Below are 24,994 nucleotides of genomic sequence, written 5' to 3' on the forward strand. Positions count from 1 at the left end.
CGTACTTTTTCTTTTCATTCGTATTGCAAGCAAATTAAATTATTTGTGCAACATCGCGATGTCGAATTTTGTTCTTTGGGCAGTGCTCCTTGGGCATTTGACGTGTGCAAAAAGTGAGGTTAAAGCAGGCTGCAAAAAAGTTCAGTCCCTGCACGATCTTTGCGCTCCCGGAGAGAAGTGTGCAAATTCGCAGTATTCTGAACACGCAGAGGCTGGCACGCTGGCGATCGGAATTTCACGCTGAACAAAGGATTGCTTCCGGTGAAGAAGAAAGCGTCGTGCAAAAGAGGTTTCTTGCAGCATTTGCTCTGCTGCACTGCATTCACGGTACGACAAATACCAAATTGTACGAAAAACAACGTTTTTGGGGGAAGAAGGAGTCGGAGACACATTTTACTCCCCGGCCTACGAAGTGTGAATTGTTCCAACTTTTCCAACCCACCCGAGCGAAGGTTCAGCCCCATCATCACAAAATGGAACAAACCATCAAAAATCTGCTAGTGGCCGACAACGATTTAATACAGCAGGTAAGCACGGTGCCATGGAAACTCCATTCGGCTGAGATTGGTGGCGTGGACGTGGGGAGACGTACGTGTGTGATTAATTTAGTATACCTCCCCGGTAGTTTCCGTTGCACCGGTAGACATGTTAACGTAAGATGATTCAATTTCCTGTTTCGAGAAGCTTCCTGTTCGTGGGCAGTGCGTTCCGCCGCACGTTGTAACGGAAAACTTTTTCATTCAAATTAGGATGGTAATTTATATGTCTTTCGTGTCTTGTCGCTCCCTCTTCCATCCCGGTAGGCCACGGCAGAATTGAAGGAAGCTTTCAAGAAACCGGAAACCATTCCCCAGCTGTGTGAAATATGCGTCACCAACACCGATCCCCAGGTGCGGCAGTACGCGGCAATGCTGCTGAAGAAGCATCTGGGCAAGCTGCGAGCGTGGCGAGAGGTGCCGGCAGAAACGCAAGCCCTCATCAAGAAGGGCATGCTGGAGGCCATCGTAAACGAGTCGGAAAAGTCGGTCCGAAACGCGATCACCGGCTTTGTCGGAGTGCTGGTGAAGCATGAGGCCGAAAAGGAGGACGGCTGGATGGGCGAGGTGCTCAAGTTCATGTTTGAAAGCACCAGCTCGAGCGATCCGAAGCTGAGCGAACTCGGCTCGTCCGTGTTCAACACGCTGACCGATGTGGCGCCGGATCAGTTTATGCCCCACATCGAGATGGTCTGCCAGCTGTTCTCAACCGCGCTCACGGCAACGGAGGCGAGCGGCAACATGGCCACGCCGGTAATCTACAACATCCTGCTCGGCATGTCCCATCTGGTCCCGTTCATTCCGGGACGGCAAGAGATCGAACAGACCTACCAGGACTCGATACCGTACGTGCTGAAGGCGCTCAGTGCCTTTGCCGAGCAGGACTCGTACAAGTTCATCGAGGCGTTCGATATACTGGAGAATTTGGCCGACGAGTCGTCTCGCACGCTGTCGCCTCACATGAAGCTGCTGATCGACTTCTGTCTGCAGATGGCTGGCAACACCCAGCTAGACGACTCGGTACGCGTGAAAACGATTACCTTCATCGGGTGGCTGGTGCGGTTGAAGAAAAAAATGATCATCAAGCAAAAGCTGGTGGAACCCATCGTGAATGCCCTGTTCACACTGATGAGCGTAGCGCCCGACGTGGAGGACGAGGATGAGGAGTACTTCGGCAGCAACGAGGTTTCGACGCCGAGCACCTGCGCTACCCAGTCGCTCGATGTGCTGGCATTGCACATTCCGCCGAAGCAGCTGTTTCCGCCGCTCATGGCACTGCTGGAACCGGCGCTGGCCGGTGATAATCCGCTCCCGAAGAAGGCGGCCTACCTATCGATCGCCGTCATTGCCGAGGGCTGCTCCGAGCACATCTGCAGCAAGTACCTGCGCGTACTGGTGGACGTGATCAAGCGCGGCATTACGGACGAGAACGTGATGATACGCAATGCGGCGCTGTTTGCGCTTGGGCAGTTTTCGGAACACTTGCAGCCGGAAATTTCGCAACATGCGGACGAAATTCTTCCCATTCTGTTCGAGTTTCTGCAGCAGCTGTGCCTTCAGATCCGATCGGGCGGCAAGGAACCGCCCCACATCGATCGTGTGTTTTACGCGCTGGAAACGACGTGCGAGAACCTAGAGGACCAGGTGACGCCCTACCTGCCGATGCTGATGGAGCGTCTGTTCGAATCGCTCGACACCCGTAACAGTGTCCATCTGCGGGAGCTGTCGCTGACGACGATTGCGGCCACGGCCAGCGCCGCCAAAGAGCACATGCTGCCGTACTTTCCCCGGCTGATCGACTGTTTGAAGCTGTACTTGGTGAAGACGGACGACGAGGACATCTGCACGCTTCGCCCGCAGGCGATCGACACGTTTGCGGCGTTGGTACGTACCATCGGGAAGGACAACTTCCTGCCGCTGGCCGTGGACACGCTGAACATGGGGCTGACGATGATGGACGAATCGAACGATCCGGATCTGCGGCGCAGCTGCTACAATCTGTTCGCCTCGATGGCCTCGTCGGTGAAGGAGGACATGTCGGGTTCGCTGAACAAGATCGTCGAAACAATGCTGGAGAGCGTGCGCAGCTCGGAGGGCATCGTGCCGACGTTCAAAGAGGGCGCCGGGGACGATATGGCCATCCTGGCGAACGGTGCATTGGCAGGTACGAACGGTTCCGGCGACGGCGACGATGAGGACGAAGAGTTCGACATCGAAAACTCGGTCGGCGATGAGGAAGAGGACGAGGAAGATATCGCCGGGTATAGTATCGAAAACGCGTACATGGACGAAAAGGAGGAAGCGATTCTGGCGCTGATGGAGTTTGCCGAGCATACGGGGCCCGCCTTTGCACCGTTCATACAGACGGCGTTTGAGGAAATCTACAAACTGTTGAACCACCCGAACGAGGACATTCGGAAGGCGTCGATCGACGCGGTCAAACAGTTTGTGGTGGCACTGCACCAGCTGGGCAACATGGAGGGTGTCCACCAGACGATCCTGATTCTGATACCGAAGCTGAGCGAAATCATCCGTACGGACGAGGAGCGCACGGTCGTCATGTCGGCGCTGGATGGGTTCAGCGACATACTGCAGGAGGTCGGTGTGGCCACGTTCCAGGCCGACGGGCAGAAGGATGCCGTGTTTAATTGCATTGTGGACGTGCTGAATGGAAAGGTTGCCTGCCAGTTCGATGAGCCGGTCGACGAGGAGCAGGAGGAGAGCGAGTACGACGAAGCCATCCTCGAGTCGGCTGGTGACATTTTGCCCAAGTTTGGCCGTGCCCTGCCGGCGGAAGAGTTTGCCGTTTACTTTGGACGCGTGTGGCCATACTTTATTCAGAAAATTGTAAGTCACTTGCGAGCAGTCTATCAAAAGCCTTTGATTCCGAACGTTTGATTTTATGATATGGTTATTTTGCTGTAACACCCTAGGAAAAAACCAAGCAAAAGGATGAAACGAGCGACTCGCAGCGTGCCTTTGCGATTGGCGTGCTGGCGGAATGCTTTGAAGGTTTGAAGGAATTCAACCGCAACTGGATCGACACGCTGCTGCCCATCTTTCTGTCGTGCGTACAGGACCGCAACAACGAGGTACGCAGCAACACGGTGTACGGACTGGGAGAGATGGTGAAGCATGGAAAGGATTGCACTTTCGGGTAAGCAAGTGATCAATGTGTTTGACCTTTTTTTGTTTTATTATGTGATCTGTTTTCTTTATTCTTGCAGTCACTATCCACAAATTATGGCAGCACTCTCCCAGCTCGTATCCAAAGAACAGCATGCCGGCACACTGGACAACCTGTGCGGGGCCCTAGCACGACTCATTATTACCAACTGCAGTTTGGTGCCGCTGAAAAGTGTACGTTGATGGGTGGATTATTCTGTGGATCTGTGGAAAATGTAAACGACTCGTTAATTAATCAAATCTTTGCATTTTTCCATTTCATTTCAGGTTCTCCCGGTGTTTGTGGAGTATCTTCCATTGCGTGAAGATTTTACCGAAAATTTGGCCGTGTTCCAGTGCCTTGATTTGCTGTACAAGCAGGGCGACGAGAACCTAATACCGGCGCTGTGCCGCATTCTGGTGGTTGGTTTGCAGGTGCTTTGCAAGAAGGAGTATGACACTGAAGGTAAGTGGAGCAGTGATGTTTACCGCAGAGGTCCATACCATTTCAATCGGATTTATTTCACAACCTTTTACAGAATGCCGCGAGCTGGTGCACAATCTGGTGAAACAGATCAGCAAAGACTTCCCGGACAAGTTCGCCGAGGTGATCCGCAGCAGCGCCGAGGCTGCCGAGTTTGTGCAAACGCTTTCGCTGCAGTAGAAATTAGCGAAGCCGCATTTCATGCGCAAACTGTTCGTCACGTACATCAATCCATATCTCCTGCATAATACATGCATGAAACGGGATAGTAGCAAGTAGAAAGGAATCGAGAGAGGCAAGTGTTTTCACTAACCAGCAGGCAGTGCACGTGGGGAAGCGCAGGAAAGCAAAAAGGTAGGGACAGTGTTAGGTCGTCCGATCGTTCTTTAGTTTCAGAAAGAGGAGATTCAATTAGTAGAATTTGAAGATTAGTAGAAAGGATGCATGGATGGAAGCGTATGTCGTGAGACCATCTTCCAACTGTCCGAGTGACAATGTGATGGAAAATGGTTCATGCAAACAATAAGGCTGTGGATTGCTCTCCCATTTTCTCTCGAACTGTCGTTTTTTTTTTTTTAAAGTTCGCCATTGAAGACGGTGCTCGTCCGGCCTAGGTCACCTTGGGCAGAGAACCCACGGTGTTTATCACCTACTCTCGTAACTCATCCATGAAAGAGAGAATGTTTTAGAAGCTTCCTTCCAATCGTCAATGAACTGAACCGCCATTACACTAACTAATCCGTCTACGTGTATTGCTGCAAATCTAACCCACAGAAAACAAAAATCTTATAATAGTTCTAAACACCCACCACCATCACCACCACCACCACACTATTAGACAAACAAGGTTCATTGTTATTTTGGATCTATGTTTCTTTGATAATTCATATTCATTGTACACCTGACAAGGCGTACGAGCATGATTTGTTCACGTTTGCTTTCCGGCACACGGCACGAGTTGGCTACTTTCGTTGTTACACCCTGCACCACGTGATTGGCACGAGTTTGCGCAAGTTCCTCACATTTAAAAGTACTTTTCCTTCTGCGTGCACAAGGAACTCTATAAATGTGCATAATTATTTTTGTGTTTCTCTACTAACCGTATAATTTATCTACTCGCGTATCATATTGTGTAGTGCTTAAGTTCGTATGCATGCTCGTCCAAGACGATATAAGTTTTTAATAGAAATACACATTATATGGCAAAGTTTGAACTCTAAAACACAGGCGCTATATTACATAGCTCCAGGTAGTAGTAACTTTTCATGCCCTTTCTTTGCGACCTCCTCTAACACGGCCTTTTGCATTAGCCAACTCCCCTTCCCTTCGTTCTTCCTTGCTTTGTTTGCTTAACGAAAAGCGTCATCACTACATTTTACCGGCCAGAACTAAATACATAGACAGCTATTATACAGCTGGGATACTCTATTCCACCACCTGCGTATGTCCGTAACGAGATCTGCATTTATTAGAAAACTAATTAAGGAACAAGCGATGTCTGGGTATAATTTACAGGAGACTATTGAAATCAGTGAAGAAGCATAACAATAATGAACAAACCACCTTTCCTCGGTCGGTGCTGGCGTGTCCTTTGCAATGTAGCGGCCAGCCAACATTACGTCCACATGCCGAAAAACGAGATAGATATTTGTTCATTGCAAAAGCGAAATGTTAGATGTTCACCTAGCAATATACACACATGCTCAAACAGAACTTAGATACCTAACGTATACTTGTAATACAGTAGAAATTCAAATGAAGTAGCCGTTAATAGCCGTTTTTCGTATTGTATTGCTCTCGGATCTTTCTTTCCTTTTTTTCCGGGAAACGGGGAGGGCTAGCAGACGATGTGATAAAAAGTGTTTCATCTTCGTCTACAGGCGGAAGGTAAGAAGGCTAGGGATAAAACTAAAAAAAAAAAAACGAAAGAGACGTAGAAAAAAGCTAGAAAGGCAATTTAGCAAAGAGACGCATATACTTCTTATATATCAACCTTTCTATGTTAGCACTAATTCTGCTCGAGGAGAGAAACAAAGCGTGTTAAGAATGCGGCTTTACTGTTGTTTATTGAATGTGTCTTGTGTTTGTCTGTCATCTGGAGTGAATAACTAAATCAATGGATTATTTTAAAATCATACTGCTGCTCGGCCCACGCCTTCGTGTACTCTGCACGGTGCGGTTTTGTTGTTTTTGCACTGCTTCTTAACTTAACGAGATGACAATAATGGCTTCCGCGATTGCTAAACGGCAAAGGACAGGGCACGGGAAGGGTCAATAAAGAGTTTCAAAACCAACCAAGTTTGCGGTACTATTAAAACATTTTAACTGTTTTATTTTCCACTACTTGTTACTCACTCACACGCAAGTGTTAGACTGTGGTTTCTGTGGATGTCGCCACGCAACACACTATTGCACGACCGGAGAAGAAGTATCATAATAATAGCACCTCGGTGTGGACAGATTTCGTTTCTTTTTTCCTACCCCTGACCGCACCTGAGGTGGGAATGAAAGCAAATACTAACAAAAAATAATAGCAACAGAAATAAAGCAACTGACTGTAGTTGATAGATTGATTTGATGTGTCTCCTTTTACGGTTTTAGCTGACTCTTCCTTCTACCGCACCCAAAGGAGCGCGATCTTTGTGCTTTTTCTTCTACGTTTCAGCAAAAAAAGGTGGGATTGTACACAAAAATGTACCCTCTTCTCTCTCTCTCTCTCTCTCTCTCTCTCTCTCTCTCTCTCTCTCTCTCTCTCTCTCTCTGTCTATCTCTCTCTGACTGCCTATCTCTCTCTATCAATTTGTCCTGTATATGACTACGCTAAGCGAATTGTGTTTAAATTAATAAAACAAAAACAAAACTTGTTGTAGTATAATTTTCCCTAAAAAAACCATATCGCATGTTTTTCGTTTTGTAGCGGGGTTCTTAAAAACCGCACATATCCAACAGTTCGTCTTGTTTCGTCCCTTTTCCCCGTACACAAGTTACACACATTAATGGAATTGTCATATTAATTGCATTAATTGCTAGCTGCTGTGCGTGCGTGGAACTCTGCGCGCAACGCGCCACGCTTTGAGCGGAAGTTCCTGTAGCTGACGTATCCTGCCACTGCCCCACCGGTACCAAACGAGCCCGTACAGCAGACAGACAAATATCTCTATATAATACCCATCGATCGTGATCGTGCATTTGCCACCGCCGGCACTGCAAGCCTGCAAAAGCAAAAGGAAGAGGAAACGGTTTTTAGCACAACAGTACAACTACAATAGAAAGGAGAGGGAGTATTTCTTACATCTTTTAGCGCTCCATCCGAACAATCGTTATCGGCCGTGTTCGAACAGCGCTTCCACGTAAGATAGTCCACCAGCCACAGTACGACGGTCGTGGGCCAGTTGCCACCGAGGTTGCTGAGCGTGTTCAGCAGCGTCATATAGGTGCCCCCGACGGCGGGATCGCTAATGCGAGCGAAAAACGCCATCACGGCCACGAACATGCTGTACAGCGCGATCTGGTACAGCCCGTAGTTCGTTAGCAGCAGCATGTAGTAATAGTACGGCACGTGGTGATCGCGTATGATGGCGGGCGTTATCCACACGATGGCGGCCGCCGCAAGCGTGAGCCCTATCCGGTACGGGATCGCTTTCAGGTACACTTCCATCGGTCGCGTTCCAGCGGTGTATTTGCTGATTGCCAACGGTAGTACAATCTGCAGTGGAACGAGCGGAACAACCAGCAGGGCCAGTTTGTCCTTCGGTACGCCTGCATCGATCAGCTTCAGCGAGGTGACCGCGTCGCAGGCAGCAAACCCTGCCTTGGCTGTCAGCAGTATTGCTACCAGCGTCAGAATCGGTTTCATCTTCATAATGTCCACCAGCAAGCGGTAGGTTTGCTTGATGTCCAGCTCCAGGTGCTCCTCGTGGCCCCGATCGAGGCTGGGCGATAGTTCCCGCTTGCCAAGCGCAACCAGCGTGGTGGTAACCAAAAACACCAACCCCCAGAACCACAGGTAACCGGACAGATTGACCAACCCTTCCGGGGCGGGTTCGGCGCGTAGATAGCTGTTGCAGAATTCGGCCGACTCCAGTGCCATGAAGGCGACGTACCCGAGGAAATAGCCCGCCGTCTGGCCGACGCTGTTGCAGGTCGATGCGTGCCCAACGTTGCAGCGCTTCAGCATCGTTAACGCCCACCCATCCACGGCAATGTCCTGCGTGGCGGCGAGGAAGTTTAGCATGAAAAAGATGACCGTCAGTAGCGGAATGTTGAGTGTGCTGGTTTGCTCGGTGGCATGGTCGTCGCCACCGGTGTCGGTGGTCTCCGCGCCCAGCCAACGGTTCACGTGCAGCGAAAGTATCAGCATGAATATGCCGATCAGGTACTGCGTCGGAATGAGCCATGATTTTCGCCGTCCGAAGCGTTTCCAGAACAGCGAATCTACGATCGGGGCCCACAGCAGCTTTAAGCTGAACGGCCAGTGGGCGAAACTGAATTCAGCCTGGAAAAGAGAGGAAAAAGGGTAGAAAATGTAGCGCAAAACAAACGTGCTGCAATTTCTACACTGCCTTGCATAACCAATCATAGTTGGCGGAGGATATGGTTCTACACATCAATCATGATAAGCCTACTATGATAAGGGGTTTGCGGTTTCCCGCATTTGCTCCCAACCACCCACCCACCCAGCCACCTACCTGCTGTTTGTAGCTTGCTCCACGGTTCTGTAGCAACATCGGTATGGCCGAGGCCAGTCCAATCGGAATACCTTGCAGCAGGTAGAGAAAGAACAGGATGGCAATGTTGCCCCAGTCACCCCGCAGGTCACTTTTTTCGTGCTTTTCCTCGTCGGCATCGACCGGCGGGAGAAGCGTTTCGTGATCATGCCGATCGGTTTTCTTGCGCCGATTGCTCATTGCCTTTTTGTTTTGCTACACACGCCCTTTTGAGTGCTTTGAATGATGCCGTGTGTCCTCGTGGCTTCCTCGTAAACTGGTTTGCTATCGGAGAAAGCAAGAACAGCACTTTAGAATCATTTATTGAGCGACACACAACCTGCCCCTCGTTGTAAGCGTGAACTGTAGTTCACGTTGCCCGCCAGGTACACGTCACTACAAGTAGGGGGAACGGTTGACGATGTTGTTTTCTTTTTTCACATTCAACACCGTACCGCATTTCTGCCCGATCAAACCACCACCAGTACCTGTGTTTTTGGGTGATCTGGAGCCGAACAATTGTTCGCTTAACTAGCTTTAACTACTGTAGCTTGCACAATGGAAGGGCAAACCGTGATTAGCATTATTCTGGCTACATCGGTGTGCAAACAGAATCGAACGTAGATGCAATGTTTCGGTTGTGGCACGGCGAATGGTACGTGGAAAGTGGCGAGTGCGAAAGGGAGAGAGAGAGCGAGAGAACGCAAGCGAGCGGAAAGAGAGAAAGTGGATTTGTTTATTGTCATTTTGAAGCTGATTTGACAGTTGGCAGCTGTCAGCTGGCTTTATGGATGAAACATGAGGAGCCAAAGTGTACAAGAAATCGGGATATTTTGGCCATACATTGGGTTGAATAATTATCTGTAAATGTTAAAAAAAAAACACTATAACAATTTAAAAGCACTCTTTCGTTTGCTTCAATTAAATTTACTGTTCATAATATTCTGCCGAGCTGAAATAATGTTTTATGCTGTCCTGGCAACACTGCCCCCTTTTTGACAATCGGTTTCGTGGTGGCGTTGCAATGTAGTCTTCGTCTTCTTCTTTTCACCGAACTTGCCGTGCGATTTGTCCACATGTCGTACTAGTGCGGAGTTTTTCAGTGAATTTCTCTGGGAAAAGCGTACAGTTTCAGCCAAAATCCATCACGATGGCCAAGTTCGACCTCACGGCAAAGAATTGCCAGTATTTGGATCGTCATCTAACGTTTCCTTTGCTGGAATTTTTGCTCCAGAAAAAGGTAAGTTCCGCAGCTGCAATAGTAGAAGCAAAAGGGAGCGGAGGATGAAAGGAAGGAAGAAAGGGAAGGATGACAACGACACGGCTTGAATGTTTCGGCGGGGCAGCGAATCCTGCGCCGGGAGAATTGATTGCCTTTGATCGGCAGGGTGTTTCCTGTGTTGTGATTACATCCCTATGCCCTCCGCAAAAGACCCGTCATCTCACTGGTATAACCTCACTTTTTAACGCTTTTCCCCCCTTTCCGGCAGGTATTCGACCAGACGTCGTTGCTGAAGTTCATCCTGGAGACGGTGAGCAAAACGAACATGGTCGATTACAAGCATGACATTCGCGAACGATTGGCCATGGATAAGGTGCACCCGGATGAGTTGGCCCAGGGCCGTGCGAATGTGCTCGCAACGCTGAAGGAGCTGCAGGCCGAGGTAGCGCCGCTGATGAAGTGCATGGAGGAGCTGAAGAATCCGGACTCGACGAAGGATTCCAAATCGGTCATCCATGCGTTGCAGCAGACGTTGGATGTAAGTAGACGGCAGCGGCGACCGATAAGAAGCCGGCTTCAATCTGTCTCGTTTTGTTTTAGTACGACATTATCTTAAGCGCGCAAAAGCTGGCAAAGTATCTGTACGAATGCGGCAACTACAACGACTCGCTCTCGTACCTGTACGTCTGCATGCTGGTAATGGAGCCGAACGATAAAAACTACCTCGGTGTGCTGTGGGGCAAGCTGGCAGTCGAAATCCTGACGCTGAACTGGCAGACGGCTCTGGAGGATTTGACGCGGCTGCGCGATTTCATCGAAAACTACAACTTCTCGCCGATCCAGGTGCTGCAGCAGCGTGCGTGGCTGATTCACTGGAGCGTGCTGGTGTTCTTTAACCACGGCAAGGGCCGCGATCTGATCATCGACATGTTCCTGTACAAGCCGCAGTACTTGAACGCGATTCAAACGATGTGCCCGCACATCCTGCGCTACCTGGCGACGGCGGTCATCATCAACCGTGGTCGGCGCAATGCGCTCAAGGATCTGATCAAGGTGATCCAGCAGGAGTCGTACACGTACCGCGATCCGATCACCGAGTTCCTCGAGCATCTGTACGTGAACTTTGACTTCGAGGGTGCGCGCAAGAAGCTGCACGAGTGCCAGACGGTCATCGTGAACGATTTCTTCATCATCGGCTGCCTGACGGAGTTTGTCGAGAACGCGCGTCTGATGATCTTCGAAACGTTCTGTCGCATTCACCAGTGCATCACGATCGGCATGCTGGCGGACAAGCTGAACATGAAGCCGGACGAGGCGGAGTGTTGGATCGTGAACTTGATTCGCAATGCGCGGCTGGACGCCAAGATTGATTCGAAGCTCGGACACGTGGTGATGGGTACGCAGCCGCTCTCGCCCTACCAGCAGCTGGTAGAAAAAATTGACTCCCTCTCTGTACGCTCCGAAGCGTTGACCCTGTTGGTCGAGCGAAAGCACAAAGCTAAAACTCAGGAAGCCGGCGAAGGCCACTGGAAGTATTACTAGAGGGCGCATCCCGGGGACAACACGCTTTTCTGTGCTTTCTGTTCGTGTGTGTGTGTGTGTGTCAGCACGCGAGGAAGCACGGGAAGAGCATTTTACGGAGGCAAACCAACGCGGTGGAAGGTGGAAAGAACGATCGTGTAGAGAGGGTACAGAAAAAAGCAACATCAACCAACTGTAACTGTATTGAGCGATTTGGAGAGCGACGTGTCGCAGTACGCAGAACATAACATTCAAATTCAATCAAGCCATTGGCGTATATGATGATACATGATAAGCGAATAATAGGTTGGAATAAAATGCGTGCCCTGGTGGGCAGAAGAGCGCAATCATTCTTAGTTGTGTACGATTTTGAGCGAACTGAAGGAAAGTAGTTGGAAAACTGCGTAACATGAGAAAATATTGATATAAAATGGAATTTCTTATACGAAAATTGCAATATTGGAAAAGCTATTCCTATTCGGATTCTCGCCCCAAATCAGTTGATTGTCAACAAACAACAAACTGTCAAATTGTGGCGGCATTTCTATCTGCTTCGCCGCGATGGGCAGTTGCGTTGGATAAGTTGCAAAAAACATCTGCATTTTGTTATAGAAATAGACATATTCGTGCGTTATTTACATCGCTCATTATGCGACGAAGTAGTGCTCCGTCGATGAAACGTCCCGGCGAACCGGTACAAAGGTTACAGCCGGCAAAGAAAAATGCTAATGTAGTGAGCAATACCAACAGTGCGCACGATTCGCAACTCCCAGCTGCAGCCGTCCCAGTAAGCCATGACGATAGGCTCTCGGGTGGAAGCTGTTCCAAAACCATCTTTAAGGTAGTGTGGGGGAAAATTAGCACAAGGAAGCACAAGACCTGGGAAGGCGACGGTACGCTCGAAGTGTCCGGCAGAAGTGCGGTGTTGAAGGATGAAGCGGGGAAAGTAATCACCACGGCCAGCGGATTAAAGATCGACGAAGTGACGGAAGGTATCCAGCTGGTGGTGGGTTCTAAGGAGGTGGAAGTTTTGGAGAAATGCAATGAAAATCAACAACCAAGGTTGGAAAAATCGTCAACCGTAGTGAGCAGTACTGGTGGTTCGACGATTTGTTTGCCAGTGCCCTCGATTGGTGGTTTTAAACCGCCAGTGCAAGTGGTGCGGGATGATGTTGAAGCGGAAGCACGATCAGAAGCACCTCCCAGGATTGATGCTGTGCCGCTGGTTGATACGACCAACTTTTCCCGCGATAGTTCCTGTAGTGTGCAGAGCAATTTTAAATCGGTCTTTACAACCCGAGAAGACGAACAAGAGGCAGTGCAACCACTGATTATGAAGAAACCATCGTTCGAACACCAATTTCAACACAATGCTCAAAATGAAACGGTGGTGGAGGTGCAGGTCCCCCTCTGTGTTACACGCCACCTGCGACCGCACCAGCGCGAAGGTGTTGCCTTCCTGTACGAATGTGTGACCGGGCTGAGAATGCTGGAACCGGCCGGGTGCGGTGCAATTTTGGCCGACGAAATGGGGCTCGGTAAGACGCTGCAGTGCATTGCGCTCATGTATACGCTGCTAAAGACCGGTCCGTACGGAAAACCGCTCGCCAAGCGTGTTCTGATTGTCACCCCCAGCAGTTTGGTGGATAACTGGGACCGAGAAATTACCAAGTGGCTGCGAAGCGAGCGCATTTTTACGTTCATCGTTGGGCCAAACAATAAGCTCAAACGGTACGCCCAGTCGCCGCACATTCCCATACTGATCATATCGTACGAGATGCTGGCAAAGCAGATCGGTGAACTGGAGACGGTCAAGTTCGATCTGATGTTTTGCGACGAAGGGCACCGGTTAAAGAACAGCAACGTGAAGGCGTTCGGCGTGCTGAATCGGTTGGAGTGCCGGCGCCGGGTGCTGCTAACCGGTACACCCATACAGAACGATCTGCAGGAATTTTTCTCCCTAATTAACTTTGTCAATCCGGGAGCGATCGGTACGTACCAGGATTTCAAGGCACGTTACGAAACGCCCATCGTTGTATCGCAACGACCCGGCGTGTTGCCACAATCGATCGAGCTCGGGATCGAGCGGCTAAACGAGCTGAACGCGATAACGGGCCGCTTTGTGCTGAGGCGCACGCAGGAAGTGGTCAACCGATATCTGCCCGACAAGCACGAGGTGGTCGTGTTTTGCCATCCGTCCGCGCTGCAGACGCAACTGACCCGAACGGCACTGTCGTTTTACGAGAGTGAAAAAGGTGCGGACAATGCGGTCTCTCCGCTACAGTTAATAACGATTCTGAAAAAGATCTGTAATCACCCGTCGCTCGTGTCGGTACAGGGGAAGGGGGATCCGGAATCGTTGGTGCATCTGCTGGCGGAACAGTTGCCACCCTGGCAGCGGATGGGACCGACCGATTCGGCCAAGCTGGGCATTGTGGAGGCACTGCTGGAAGCAATGCTGGCAATGCAGGAAAAGATCGTGATCGTGTCGTACTATAGCAAAACGCTCGATATGATCGGTGGGTTGTGTGACCATTACAACTACAAGTACTGTCGGTTGGACGGATCGACGGCGGGTCCCGATCGGTCCCGGATCGTGGCCGCATTCAACAACCCTGCCAACGATAGTTTCATACTGCTGCTTAGCGCCAAAGCAGGCGGTGCAGGGCTGAATCTGATCGGTGCTTCTCGGCTGGTGCTGTACGATAATGACTGGAACCCGGCCAACGACCTGCAAGCCATGTCACGCGTGTGGCGTGATGGCCAACGGAAGCCGGTGTTCATTTACCGACTCCTGACCGCTTACTCCATCGAGGAGCGGATATTTCAGCGACAAATTTCGAAAACCTCCCTCAGCGGTACGGTGGTAGACCAGCGGCAAAACTTGAGCAATCTCAAACTATCCGAAGAAGAGCTGAAGGATCTGTTCTCCATCATCGATCCCAATGCTGAGTCCGACTGTTTGACGCACAGTTTGCTCGAGTGTCCGTGTGCGGGTATCGGTAACGCACCGGATAGGGTGGCAGAACTGCCGGAATTGTGCGACCCGCTGGATGATCTTACCAACGAAACAAACGAACCGATAAGTCGCTTCCAGCTACGACCCACTGTTGGTGGTGGAGGCAAGCATGGCAAGCTAGGTACGAAAAAGCACGCCCTCAAGATGCAGGAACTAATGCGCTGGGAACATCACCGATCGCCTGTGTCCGAACGGGTCCTGGAACAGCTCGGACTGGCTCGGAGTGCCGACGAGATAGTGTTTTTGTTTCGAAACATTGTATCAGCACCGAAATAAACGCACAATGCACAAGTGGTACAATTTTACCATACCGCATCCCCCCGTGCCTGTTGTTTATTCATCATTTTCCAAATGAATATTGCTGCCGAACCGACCGTACAGGTAACCCTTCAGGTCGCTCATCTTCTGCTGCAGATCGCGGCTGGTCTGCTGGATGCCGTTGATTTCCTTCTTTTTGCGCTCCTTCGCTTCCGCCAGCAGCTCGAGCGTTTTGGCCTGATCGTGCGAGAGAAACACGTCCCCCATCAGGAACGGGATCTGTACGTCGTCGTCCAGCAGCTCTATTTCGTCGCCCGCTTCTTCGAGATTTTTCAGCTCGTTCTGTTTGATGCGCAGCTCCTCCTTCAGATCCTCCACCTTCGCGTTGTAGTTGGCGAACTTATTTATCTTCATCTGGTCTTCGTAGGTGATGTGAACATCTGAGTCCTAAAATGGTCACAAAAGAGCGATGAGTACAGTGGCCGTCGGTGAATGGGACGCGTGTAGTTCCTTACCGGTTGAAAGGTGCCTTTCGACTTTGTTTCTACTTTTGCACTCATGGCGAAACAAATTTATTTTAATGTTCACTAGTTCAACCTGCTGCAAAACCCGGTGTTCAGGAGGGGAAAACTATTGCGAGGAGATTTCTACCGTGTGTTCTGTTGTTCTTGTTGCTATTCTTTTTCTTCGACTCATTTGACGTTCCGACGGACGACAGCGGTGGACTCTACTGTGCGTAAATGCAAAATAAAACATTTTTTTGGCTATAAATTGTGTTAATTGTTTTAACTAATCCGAATAAGTAAATTACATATTTTGAGCGTTTATTTAATTGCTCTGTTTTAATATTTGTTGTTCCTTTTCCGAGTAAATACACAGTAGAATCCACTGAGTTACATCGGAGAAGCGTTACCGGAAGCGTTTTTTCACGTATACAGAGTGCATTGCGGTGCTGTTTCAACTCAGAATCGTGAAAATAATCTATTTTTAAATATCAAGATTGCATGCGCACCATATTGCAATTTACATTTCTACCCTTATTTCGTTCGCTGCTCCGTAATCGACCGAAAATAACTACCACACTCAAATTGTTGACTGGGAATTCATTATGGCGCCATCTGTACGTCACACACAGAAGCTCTACGTAACGCTTCTCGAAAATAACGCAACGGGCTGAAGTTTACCCGGCAAAGGAATGGTTTGACGTTTAGCAAAGCTGCTGCATCGCCGGCTGTATGCATTTTCTCCGCGTTCCGTCTCCGATCTCGATCTTTTGCGCGGTACGCAAACGCATTTTAGCGAAATGTCTAGCAAGTGAGTAGAAATGGAACGGTTTTGATGATTCTGGCATCATCCGGTAAATATAACATGCAATAATCTTTTCCCCTTCTTCACACGCAGTCCCGGTTCCCCGGTGCAGTGCAGCCCGATCGTGAATCGGACGCTTGAGCTGAACCTAAATAGGAAGCGCTCGAAGGAATGCTTGCGATGGGGCACGGTGCACATACTGCTACTGTCCGTGGTGCTGTTCGACATTTGCAACAAGTGTTCGTACTCGTTTTCGAACCTGTACTACGTGGAGTACGTCGCCGCGGCCATGCTGTCCTGCAGCATGGTGTACTACTATACCTGCTACTTTTACTACCTGTTCAGTGCGGAGCCCATCCGGGGCACGGAACAGCAACGGCGAATACTCAGGTTCGATGCAAACGATAGCTCGTTCATCACCACTCCGCTGCAGGCCAAGCAATCGGCCAGCGCGGACAACACGCCAATGAACGTGTCCACCTCACTGTTGCGGTCCTTTCACGAATCGAGCTTTTCGATTGCCTCGCCCCGCTGGGTGTTCAGCAGGGGCAGCCCACCAATGGAACCGCCCCGGCCACCGATGCTGTACGACCGCAACCTGTCCTACGAGGCGTCACCGAACGTCAGTGGCGGTTCGATCAAGTTTTCTCCTGCGCTGCGGAAACTAGGTCCGCCGGGCGATACGATACTGGATGACAAATTTATGGAAACCTATGGAAACCAGTGAGTAGCAATCCTTACGATGTGTTTGTGTGCTGTACTAAGTCCCATTTTAGTAAGTTCAATCTTTCCTACAGTGAAGCATCGATGGATAAGAGCAACCGTTCGCAGAAGGAGCAAGCGAACAATACCGATGATTCGATGAACTCGTCCTTTGGTCGGTACCGGTTCAACGACATGTCCCACCTGCTCAAAACCTCCCTTTACCAACTGTCGTCCTCGGTGACGCCAAGCAAACAGCTGACGAAGGAGCTCGAGACGGGCCCGTACAATGCGTTTATCGATGGCAGTCCCGAGGGATTGAAAAAAGTCTCCACCACGCAGCTGTCCACGTACGTGGGCAATTTGCGCATGTGGATCTCGCTGACGATATTGCAGCGTATCGAGGAGGAGATCAATATTGCCGATCAGGCATTCAAGAGCCGCGGCTTTGCTGACATTCAGATCGGCAATATCGGGCTGGAGCGGTTGAAGAAAACGGCCGAAAATCAGCAGCTGGTGTCGTTGTACATCCCGCGGCTACCGTTGCTGATACCGTTTCTGGAAATGTCCACCAATCAGGAGTATCTGGTGCAGCGTATCAAGGACCTTGCCAAGGGTAGCTGTTTGGCCGACTATCGGTGGAATTCCGGTTCGGCTTACAAGGGTATTAGCTGGGATGAGCATCTGCCTACCGATTCGGCCGTAAGTAAACACACACACACACGCTGGGATGCCAATGTCCGGATGTTAATCGTTCTGGTGTTTGTAGATTATTTTCCACCTCTTCTGCACATATCTGGATAGCCAGCTGCGTCCGCTGCCACAACCGGGTGGGCGTCCCTTCTTCAACCGTTACGTCGTAGTAGGCGACAAGAAGACGACCAAGGAAACACTTGCCGAAGTGAACACCAAAAATAAGGCCAAGTGTGCCATTCTGTACTCAAACCCCCTGAAGCCCAAATTTAACTTCGTTTCGGATGACAAAATTCACAGCTGTGCCTATGTAAGTTGTCAGCAGAAGGCGGGAGTTAGAAATAATGGTAATTTTATTTGAACTCTTCCTCTCTCTCTCTCTCTCTGTTTCGCTCTATTTTCTCTAAAGGATCGAAATAATCTGTTCTACGTCATCATTCAATTTTTAATGTATATGAAAACCCACCACGAATGCTCACTGGAGGGCATTAATCTCGGCAGAAGTGGCATCAACATACTGTGCTGCATCGAAGACTAGAAGAGTGGCAGCGGACGCGCCATTTTATGAGTGTCGCGAAATCGAATTATGAAAGGTGTTCAACTCCGCCATCGTCATGGAAACGGGCGATTGGCGTACACGAAAGTATGCTCATACACGGACGAAATTGGACACGCGGTACACATGATAGGCTCGGTGGCTGTATCATGATGCTCTGGTAAGTCCAATACACACAACACAGAAATTAAATTCATTTGCTCGGATGAACTGTATTCAATTTTGTATATTAATCGCTTACTATCAACGGTTCGTTCGAAGATTGTGGTGTGTTATACATGACACAGTATATATGTATAAGTTGTTGGTGAATCAATGGTGAATCATACTGCTTAGCGTTGAGATTAAAATTCCGACAAAACATACGTTCGTTGATGAAAAAAAAACACACACAGAAATTGTATAATTGGCTCAATAATGTCTATCGTGTTATCGGGCGCGAACTTTTCCCTTATCCGAATTGAAACAAATGGATGTATTTTAGCTTATACTAGTGAACATACCTTTAAGGACTAGACAAATAACACTATGTATAGAAGACGTGTAGAAAGTAACCCCAACATCCACACAAACAGCAAACAATCGTGTACGTGTAAAAATGTAACTAAAACAATCCTCAATAACAAGCTACGTTAATAATGAGAATGGCGTCAGGATGGGTTTGATTTTGATTCTCTCGATTTTTGTTGTTGATTTGTAATACAGGTTGATTTGTTTTTGCACTGGGACACAGGGATACATAAAGGCTTATGGTCAGCAACTAACCAATCTCACACGTGGTGGAATCGCATCGCATGAAATTGCCGTTTCGAAAGTGTACGTTACGAAGCGCGCAGTTTTAAATGTTTCCGTTTCGGTTTGGGTGCTAGATGTTACGCATCGTTGCTCCCTTGCACTCAGTGAGTTTTGTCGTAGGTGTTTTTGTGCCCATATCCGGACACATAGCCGGACTGGTCGACCATATCCTTTCGGCCGGCAATACCCTTGCCCTTGCCAGTTTCGTCGAACCGTTGCTTGTGCGAACCGGTGTACTTGGACGTGTCCGTAAGGCGAGCCACCGTTTCGGCCGCTTTTCCTGGCTGTGGAGTAGCAAAAAAAAGGATGAATTAAAAACACTAGTAAGTTATTTAAGTACTGCCTGCATCTTATCTACGCACCGTTGCATTATGCACTCCGGGAGCGCCACAGTTTGCCATTTTGTTTTTGATTTCATCCAGCTCGACTTTCTTCGTTTTGGCCAGATCGTCCAGAAATTTGTTGTAGTCTTCGTACGTCAGCTTCATCGATTTTAGCTTCTTGAAGTGTATTCCCGTATCGGTGGTCGTTATCTTCTTATCAATAACCTGGAAGTGCAGTTTACATACCCGGGTAGATTACATTTTTAATGCGTTTTTTCTTCTCCCAATATGCAACAAAAGCGACTCACCTTCGCTTGCTTCATCCACTTGTCGCTTTGCGAAAGCGTTAGATGTTTTCCATCCGACTTTGTATCACCAAACTTTGAGAACGCTTTAAACTGTTCCTTAAAGGCCGCGGAACAGACGGGCTTGTTGGCAGGTGTCGCCGAACCGTTCGTTTCCTTGTCGGACGGCTTTGCCGCCGGTTCGGCTGCACCCGGTTGGCCGCCGGCAGCTTCCTTGCCTGCAGCCTCTTTAGCGTCGAGTGCCATTTCAGCCACCTCTACGGTCATCTTGTCTACGACGTCCGTACCATTCGGTGGTTGCGCTTCATCGGCCATGGTGTGGGAGCTGGCGCGGAATAAGATAGAAGAGAGAACACATTTCGTTTAGATTTAGTGTCTTCAAAGAGTAGTCTAATGTAGGTAACAAAACACGGGTATATTGCACACACCGATGAACTGCGACATGTGTGTACATCTTATCGGCAAGCTGTTTGTTTATGTTTTGCCCTCCAAAAATACGCAACTACTGCCTGGGTATGGGGATGGTACACTGTGCTGTGCTGTGTGTTACCGTTCAAGTAGTTGAGCAAGTACTGTCCCGGCACGTCGTATCACGCAACGGGATGGGGCCCCGGAAAAGGTAATTAGCACCCGCGCTGACACGATTGCAAATAACTAACATTTCATTTTGGTCTCCCCATGCTTATGTCACTGTCGCTACAGTTTAACGTACAATAGAAGGCTCAGGTTTAGTTGTGCTAGGTTGTTGATTTGTTGCGATCCTTACAATACTTAATTTAGCAGATATTTCGATTAATGGTTTATCGTTTAAAATAGGAAATATATTATCATTATTAAATAGTTGAAAAACAATTCATACGAACGGATCATTTGGAATAATGATTTAAAGTTTAAATTAGTTTGCCTTTATTGTTGCGCTTTATTTGAAAGTAATATGTGACTAAATCCGAAAACACACACACAGCTGCATACCATATTGCGCCATCGAGCGAAGTGCAATACTGGGCACTACATATCCGATCCGGATGCTTGCTTCATTAGGCGTCAAAGTGTAAACTGAACAAATATGTATCATGTATTCGCGTACATTTGAGCGCCGCCATAATTAGGATAGTAGCTAACCACTGACCACCGCTGACCGCCGCTGGAAGTCCAAAATTATATTTATGAACAAGCAAGCAACAAGTGTAAACAACTACAGAGTGGCGTGTGCACATGTGTGGTGACGCCCTGCATGATGCGATGATGGATCGACTTAAAGGTAAGTGGCACGTTTGCAGCGTGTTGGACATTATACGATGTGCCTTGCCCTGATACCACCCATGGTTGGCTGATGTTGGCCAATTAGCACCACCGACCGTTAGGCCGTTATAATAGTCCGCCGCGCGTCAAAGTGATGTGTTGCGACCTGACTGAGTACTACTACCCAGTGGAGCGTACGATGGGACCCATCTCCCTTACCTGTGTAATTTACCTTCCCAGTGTTTTCATAAATGGTTAATTTGATTCTGATTATGTTTGAAGTTCAATTTATCAGTTCGAGCGAACACGCAATTGCGCGCGGTTTGATGATAAAGATCGTGTAGCGATTATGGTTAAGCTGTTGGCCCCTACTGCATTCCCAACCGGACATAACTTTGTAAAGAGCACTATTTTATCCATTTTTGAATGCAGATTTTCTGACATTCCGGTTTATAGAGTGCAAAGAAAGCTGATTTTAGCAAATAAGTACAATTTAAATACATACAATCACGGTCACCCAGAAGACGCTGAACTTGAGCATGAAACAGCACAAGGTAGATTGCAAAACAGTAAACTAAATATGTACCCAACGAAGAGAGAGGAATGGGAGGGAGGGAACAACCTTTACTTGCTGGGTATGATAGATGCTCTCTCTCCATGCGATGCGCTAGATCGGCCGGGTGCTCTACTCATTCAAACGGACAAACTTCATTACATCATCGGCAGCAGCCACCCACCCCACCCAGCGCTCTCTCCCGGACTGTTGTAAAGTCCATGGTTTTGTGTAAAGGGGAACCCACTATTGGCTTGCCATATGCTTGCCACTGGTGTAGTCGTCGTCAACTAGCAGTGTGATATGCGCCTCCATACATCACTACCACTCGTTTCTTCTCCGGTGCCTGTCCGCGGACGCTCAAGTTCGCCACGCTTGACGGTGGTCACCAAAACAAACAATATAAATTTAGATATTACTTCACTAATAGGATGGTGGGGGGATGCAGCAAAGCAGCAAATGGCTGTGGAGAGGGTCAAATTATGCGAAAGCAGCAACTACATGGTGAAGGTGGTGATGGGCGGTCTTTTTTTAGTGGTTCGCCGGACATCCTTCTGTTGAGGGGGTGTAATGAGAGAAAATTGAAGATTAATAGTTTTAGCAGATGACTACACTACACTTGGGAGAGACTTGATTCAACTGGTTCCATGGTCCTTAAATGCGTTTTTGATTAACACGTTAAAACCTTCAATGGAATTGAAAAATTCGTTTCTAAAATACAGTTACCTCTCCACATCACCTCGTGCCATTCGTGCCTCCCCCATGCGGCCCAGTGTACCAGGGTGTGTATTTTCAATGTCAGCAATATGATGTCATGCGGAGGTAAAGCTGATATCGAAATACATGTTCGCAAAGCGGTGGTACGTGTCATTCGCAAGACAGGCGCGACCAATAAAAGTGGTAAATTGACCAAAAGAAACAACAGCAACAACAAAAACTGAGAAGAACCTGTCCCGATTCTATTCGGGGCGACAGCAGACATTTCGACTAGTACATAGCGATTCAACAAGGGGTTAATAAAGTGGCGATAAGTTCGCATCAGAAAGATGATGATTGGAAGATAACAATCGGTTTTTTGTAGGTCAAGTGACGGCAGCGGCAGTCTTGGGCGTTGTTGGGACACGGGGACGGAACATAACGCCGTTTGATATCGGCCGGTTCGTTTAGATACGATAACGAGTACAGTCTTTATCAAGAATATGCATTTAAAATTAAACTGCAATTATTTTTTCAATATAAAGATTGAATGCATTCTGGTTAGCATTGAAACAAAGCAAATTAATGTCCCATATCCTTAAGGTGCCTCAACTGCTCATAAACACCTTGACTCCAGGATGAGTCATCCTGGAAAAGGGGTTGGAAAACGTTATTCCTCACAAAGAAGAAAAAATAGTATCCCAGTTGGGTGGTAAGGTGTGTATGTGTTTGTGCCCCACAACCACCACCTTAAAATCCACTTCTTGCTTGTCGCGTCTTTTCTCCTTCTTCCGTACTGACCTTTGGCGGCGCACTTTGCAGAAGCAAACATCGTCGCTTCGTCCTCTTTCAACCACAGTGTTGGTGCGCACTTTCCCTTTTCATGCGCACTTTCATCCTTGGCAGGCTAAACGTAAACAAAGGCTCGTCACCAGCACTACAAGCAGTAGGCGACGAATCAGGACACTAAAATGGCGAACACAGAGGGAACGCGGTGGAGGCGCATGACGAGGGCCGTTGCATGACATTTATATCATACATAAAACGGCTTCAGAGAATGGTCAGCTTCGTTTTCCCGGGGTGAAGGCAGGAGTAATAAAAAAACGGAAAATCAAATCCAACACAGGTGGGCGAAGAAGGACCTTCGTGGGTTGCGTTAGCTTTCCCTATTATCCGCTTGATGTTAGATTAAAATTCATTTAAATGAGCACCACTCGCGACGGTATTCCGTTGGACTGGTGAGCTCCTTTCCATTCGGCAAACCATTTGAATTGCATTTGGGGGGTTTTTTTTCCCCTTGTCGATTGCGTGTGGTCACCACGTAACACGCTTCTAATCGTCTTCCCTCCCAAACAAAATGAAGGGTCTTCTTTGTCCACTGCAGACCACAATGTGACGATGGGGCCTGGTGGACAGCATTCCGTTACTGTTGGCGCGGGTTCTACGACGCTAGGGCAAAAGTTGTACGCCGTGCCGATTCCCTATTGAGCGGAAATCACGCCCGTACCGCGCGCACGGCGGAAGTGCGATAATGCGCATGAACAATTATTGATCTGCGGCGGGCAGTGGGAGAACACCCTTGCGGGTACGAAGGGATATGTGGGCACGAATCTCACGTCATCATCACAACCAGAATCCTCCGCGCTCTCGAGATGAGGATGCGAGATGAATCTGGCCCTGCTGGATATGCATGTGTGTGTGTGTGTGTGTGTGTGTGTGTGTGTGTGTGTGTGTGAGTGTTTGTGTAGTATGGAGAAGTTTTCGCTTTTTGGACCACTGCCAAAACCGATTTCACTTGCGGAATCATTTGATTATCGTTGTTTTTCTGGGATGCCACTCTCGTAAAACACAAAACGAGCATAGTTTCAAACGTTTTTCTTTTTGTTGCCTTTCCTGTTGCACGCACAGCAACATGGGTACTGGTTGTTGTCTTCCATTACCGAGCATCATAGTACACTTGGAAGTGCAAAATGGATGAATTTTCATTTACCTTCAAATAAGAACGCACAAGAAATATTTCGTTGAACTTCCTACTAATTCACGCAAACTAGTCACTTAAGATTTGATTCCACACAGGTACCACAAACAATGTTTCTACGCAGCGTTGTTTTTTTGGAAATGAAGTGTTTTTCTTTCCTGTACAATTTTGTGCAAAACACGAGAACAGCTCTCTAACCGCTCTGACCGCAGGAACGCGCGCGCGAGACTAAAACCTCGAGAGACGCGCTATGTATACTATACGTACGTGCGAACGACGCGCGGCACGGTACCAGCGCGCTCGGGCTGCTAAAAGATAACGTGCTCACAGCATGCGTTGGAAAGGCAAACGAAACGAGCGGGCACGGTACCAAGTGTGTCAAACGTGGCAGCGCCCCAGTAGGATATATTGGGATGCAACAGACACCCTGGAATCGTAATTGAGATTTGGATGAAAATGAAATGAAAAAAATCGGCTAAAACATGGATTTTGAATGCCATTTGAGTACTCTAGAATAACATCAAAATTATTATGATGAAACATTTCAACAAAATATCGACAGCCGAAAATACCACACTACACACTCGGCATGAAACTATGAGGCCACGGCTTGCTTTCTAGAAATACCTCTTTAGTATTGTATGTTTGATGTTCGACACCCTTGCTAAGACCATGAAGAGCAGTGCGACCACTGCTATTCATTTTGTGAGTACATTTTCCTGTTTTTAAATTTAAAGAATGTTTTCTAAAAATGTTTTACTAATCTATTCGATAAAAAGTATTTGAATGGATGTTTATCTTAATCAGTTATCATTTGCGGTTTAGGTATGACACATTTCACGTAACTTTAGATAATTCCGTAATCTTTACTTACAAAAAATAAGTCGGTTTTTTACTTTTTATCTATGCGTGTGTCCCTATGGGACTACTCA

General features: G+C 48.3%; 7 protein-coding genes and 1 long non-coding RNA gene across 10 annotated transcripts; 5 read left to right on the forward strand and 3 right to left on the reverse strand.

Annotated features, from left to right (window-relative positions):
- Window positions 1-110: 110 nt before the first annotated feature.
- On the forward strand, window positions 111-4,526 carry LOC120948757 (importin-4-like). The gene is made up of 6 exons (XM_040365456.2): window positions 111-527; window positions 804-3,383; window positions 3,470-3,693; window positions 3,764-3,896; window positions 3,990-4,167; window positions 4,241-4,526. The coding sequence occupies exons 1-6, from the start codon at window positions 474-476 to the stop codon at window positions 4,363-4,365; spliced, it is 3,294 nt and encodes a 1,097-aa protein (XP_040221390.2). The 5' UTR covers window positions 111-473; the 3' UTR covers window positions 4,366-4,526.
- Window positions 4,527-6,851: 2,325 nt separating this feature from the next.
- On the reverse strand, window positions 6,852-9,565 carry LOC120948759 (acetyl-coenzyme A transporter 1). The gene is made up of 4 exons (XM_040365458.2): window positions 9,380-9,565; window positions 8,874-9,176; window positions 7,478-8,680; window positions 6,852-7,397 (listed from the first exon to the last, which is right to left on the reverse strand). The coding sequence occupies exons 2-4, from the start codon at window positions 9,090-9,092 to the stop codon at window positions 7,212-7,214; spliced, it is 1,608 nt and encodes a 535-aa protein (XP_040221392.2). The 5' UTR covers window positions 9,093-9,176; window positions 9,380-9,565; the 3' UTR covers window positions 6,852-7,211.
- A 356-nt stretch (window positions 9,566-9,921) lies between these two features.
- LOC120948720 (eukaryotic translation initiation factor 3 subunit E) lies at window positions 9,922-11,981 on the forward strand. The gene is made up of 3 exons (XM_040365369.2): window positions 9,922-10,131; window positions 10,382-10,651; window positions 10,714-11,981. The coding sequence occupies exons 1-3, from the start codon at window positions 10,042-10,044 to the stop codon at window positions 11,653-11,655; spliced, it is 1,302 nt and encodes a 433-aa protein (XP_040221303.1). The 5' UTR covers window positions 9,922-10,041; the 3' UTR covers window positions 11,656-11,981.
- Window positions 11,982-12,064: 83 nt separating this feature from the next.
- On the forward strand, window positions 12,065-14,968 carry LOC120948719 (DNA repair and recombination protein RAD54B-like). Its single transcript, XM_040365368.2, has one exon. The coding sequence runs from the start codon at window positions 12,065-12,067 to the stop codon at window positions 14,927-14,929; it is 2,865 nt and encodes a 954-aa protein (XP_040221302.2). The 3' UTR covers window positions 14,930-14,968.
- On the reverse strand, window positions 14,949-15,596 carry LOC120948721 (probable prefoldin subunit 4). The gene is made up of 2 exons (XM_040365370.2): window positions 15,427-15,596; window positions 14,949-15,358 (listed from the first exon to the last, which is right to left on the reverse strand). Exons 1-2 carry the CDS (start codon window positions 15,469-15,471, stop codon window positions 14,987-14,989), a joined length of 417 nt encoding a protein of 138 aa, XP_040221304.1. The 5' UTR covers window positions 15,472-15,596; the 3' UTR covers window positions 14,949-14,986.
- Window positions 15,597-16,104: 508 nt separating this feature from the next.
- On the forward strand, window positions 16,105-18,815 carry LOC120954037 (transmembrane protein 209). 2 transcript variants are annotated; one of them, XM_040374588.2, is made up of 5 exons: window positions 16,105-16,225; window positions 16,313-16,942; window positions 16,996-17,623; window positions 17,691-17,924; window positions 18,024-18,815. In XM_040374588.2, exons 1-5 carry the CDS (start codon window positions 16,215-16,217, stop codon window positions 18,150-18,152), a joined length of 1,632 nt encoding a protein of 543 aa, XP_040230522.2. In that variant the 5' UTR covers window positions 16,105-16,214; the 3' UTR covers window positions 18,153-18,815. The 2 variants fall into 2 exon arrangements, with proteins under 2 accessions (XP_040230522.2, XP_040230523.2); XM_040374589.2 differs by having other exon boundaries at window positions 17,017-17,623.
- Window positions 18,358-24,324, reverse strand: LOC120954040 (tubulin polymerization-promoting protein homolog). Of its 2 annotated transcripts, none has more exons than XM_040374594.2 (4): window positions 24,075-24,324; window positions 19,597-19,918; window positions 19,328-19,513; window positions 18,358-19,249 (listed from the first exon to the last, which is right to left on the reverse strand). In XM_040374594.2, exons 2-4 carry the CDS (start codon window positions 19,906-19,908, stop codon window positions 19,067-19,069), a joined length of 681 nt encoding a protein of 226 aa, XP_040230528.2. In that variant the 5' UTR covers window positions 19,909-19,918; window positions 24,075-24,324; the 3' UTR covers window positions 18,358-19,066. The 2 variants fall into 2 exon arrangements, with proteins under 2 accessions (XP_040230528.2, XP_040230527.2); XM_040374593.2 differs by lacking the exon at window positions 24,075-24,324 and adding an exon at window positions 20,022-20,297.
- On the forward strand, window positions 20,123-23,414 carry LOC120954041 (uncharacterized). The gene is made up of 2 exons (XR_005751432.2): window positions 20,123-20,212; window positions 20,296-23,414. It is a non-coding gene; the product is annotated as an uncharacterized LOC120954041 (long non-coding RNA).
- Window positions 24,325-24,994: the final 670 nt, after the last annotated feature.

Source organism: Anopheles coluzzii, chromosome 2 (assembly GCF_943734685.1).
Source record: "Anopheles coluzzii chromosome 2, AcolN3, whole genome shotgun sequence".
Lineage (NCBI taxonomy): Eukaryota > Metazoa > Arthropoda > Insecta > Diptera > Culicidae > Anopheles > Anopheles coluzzii.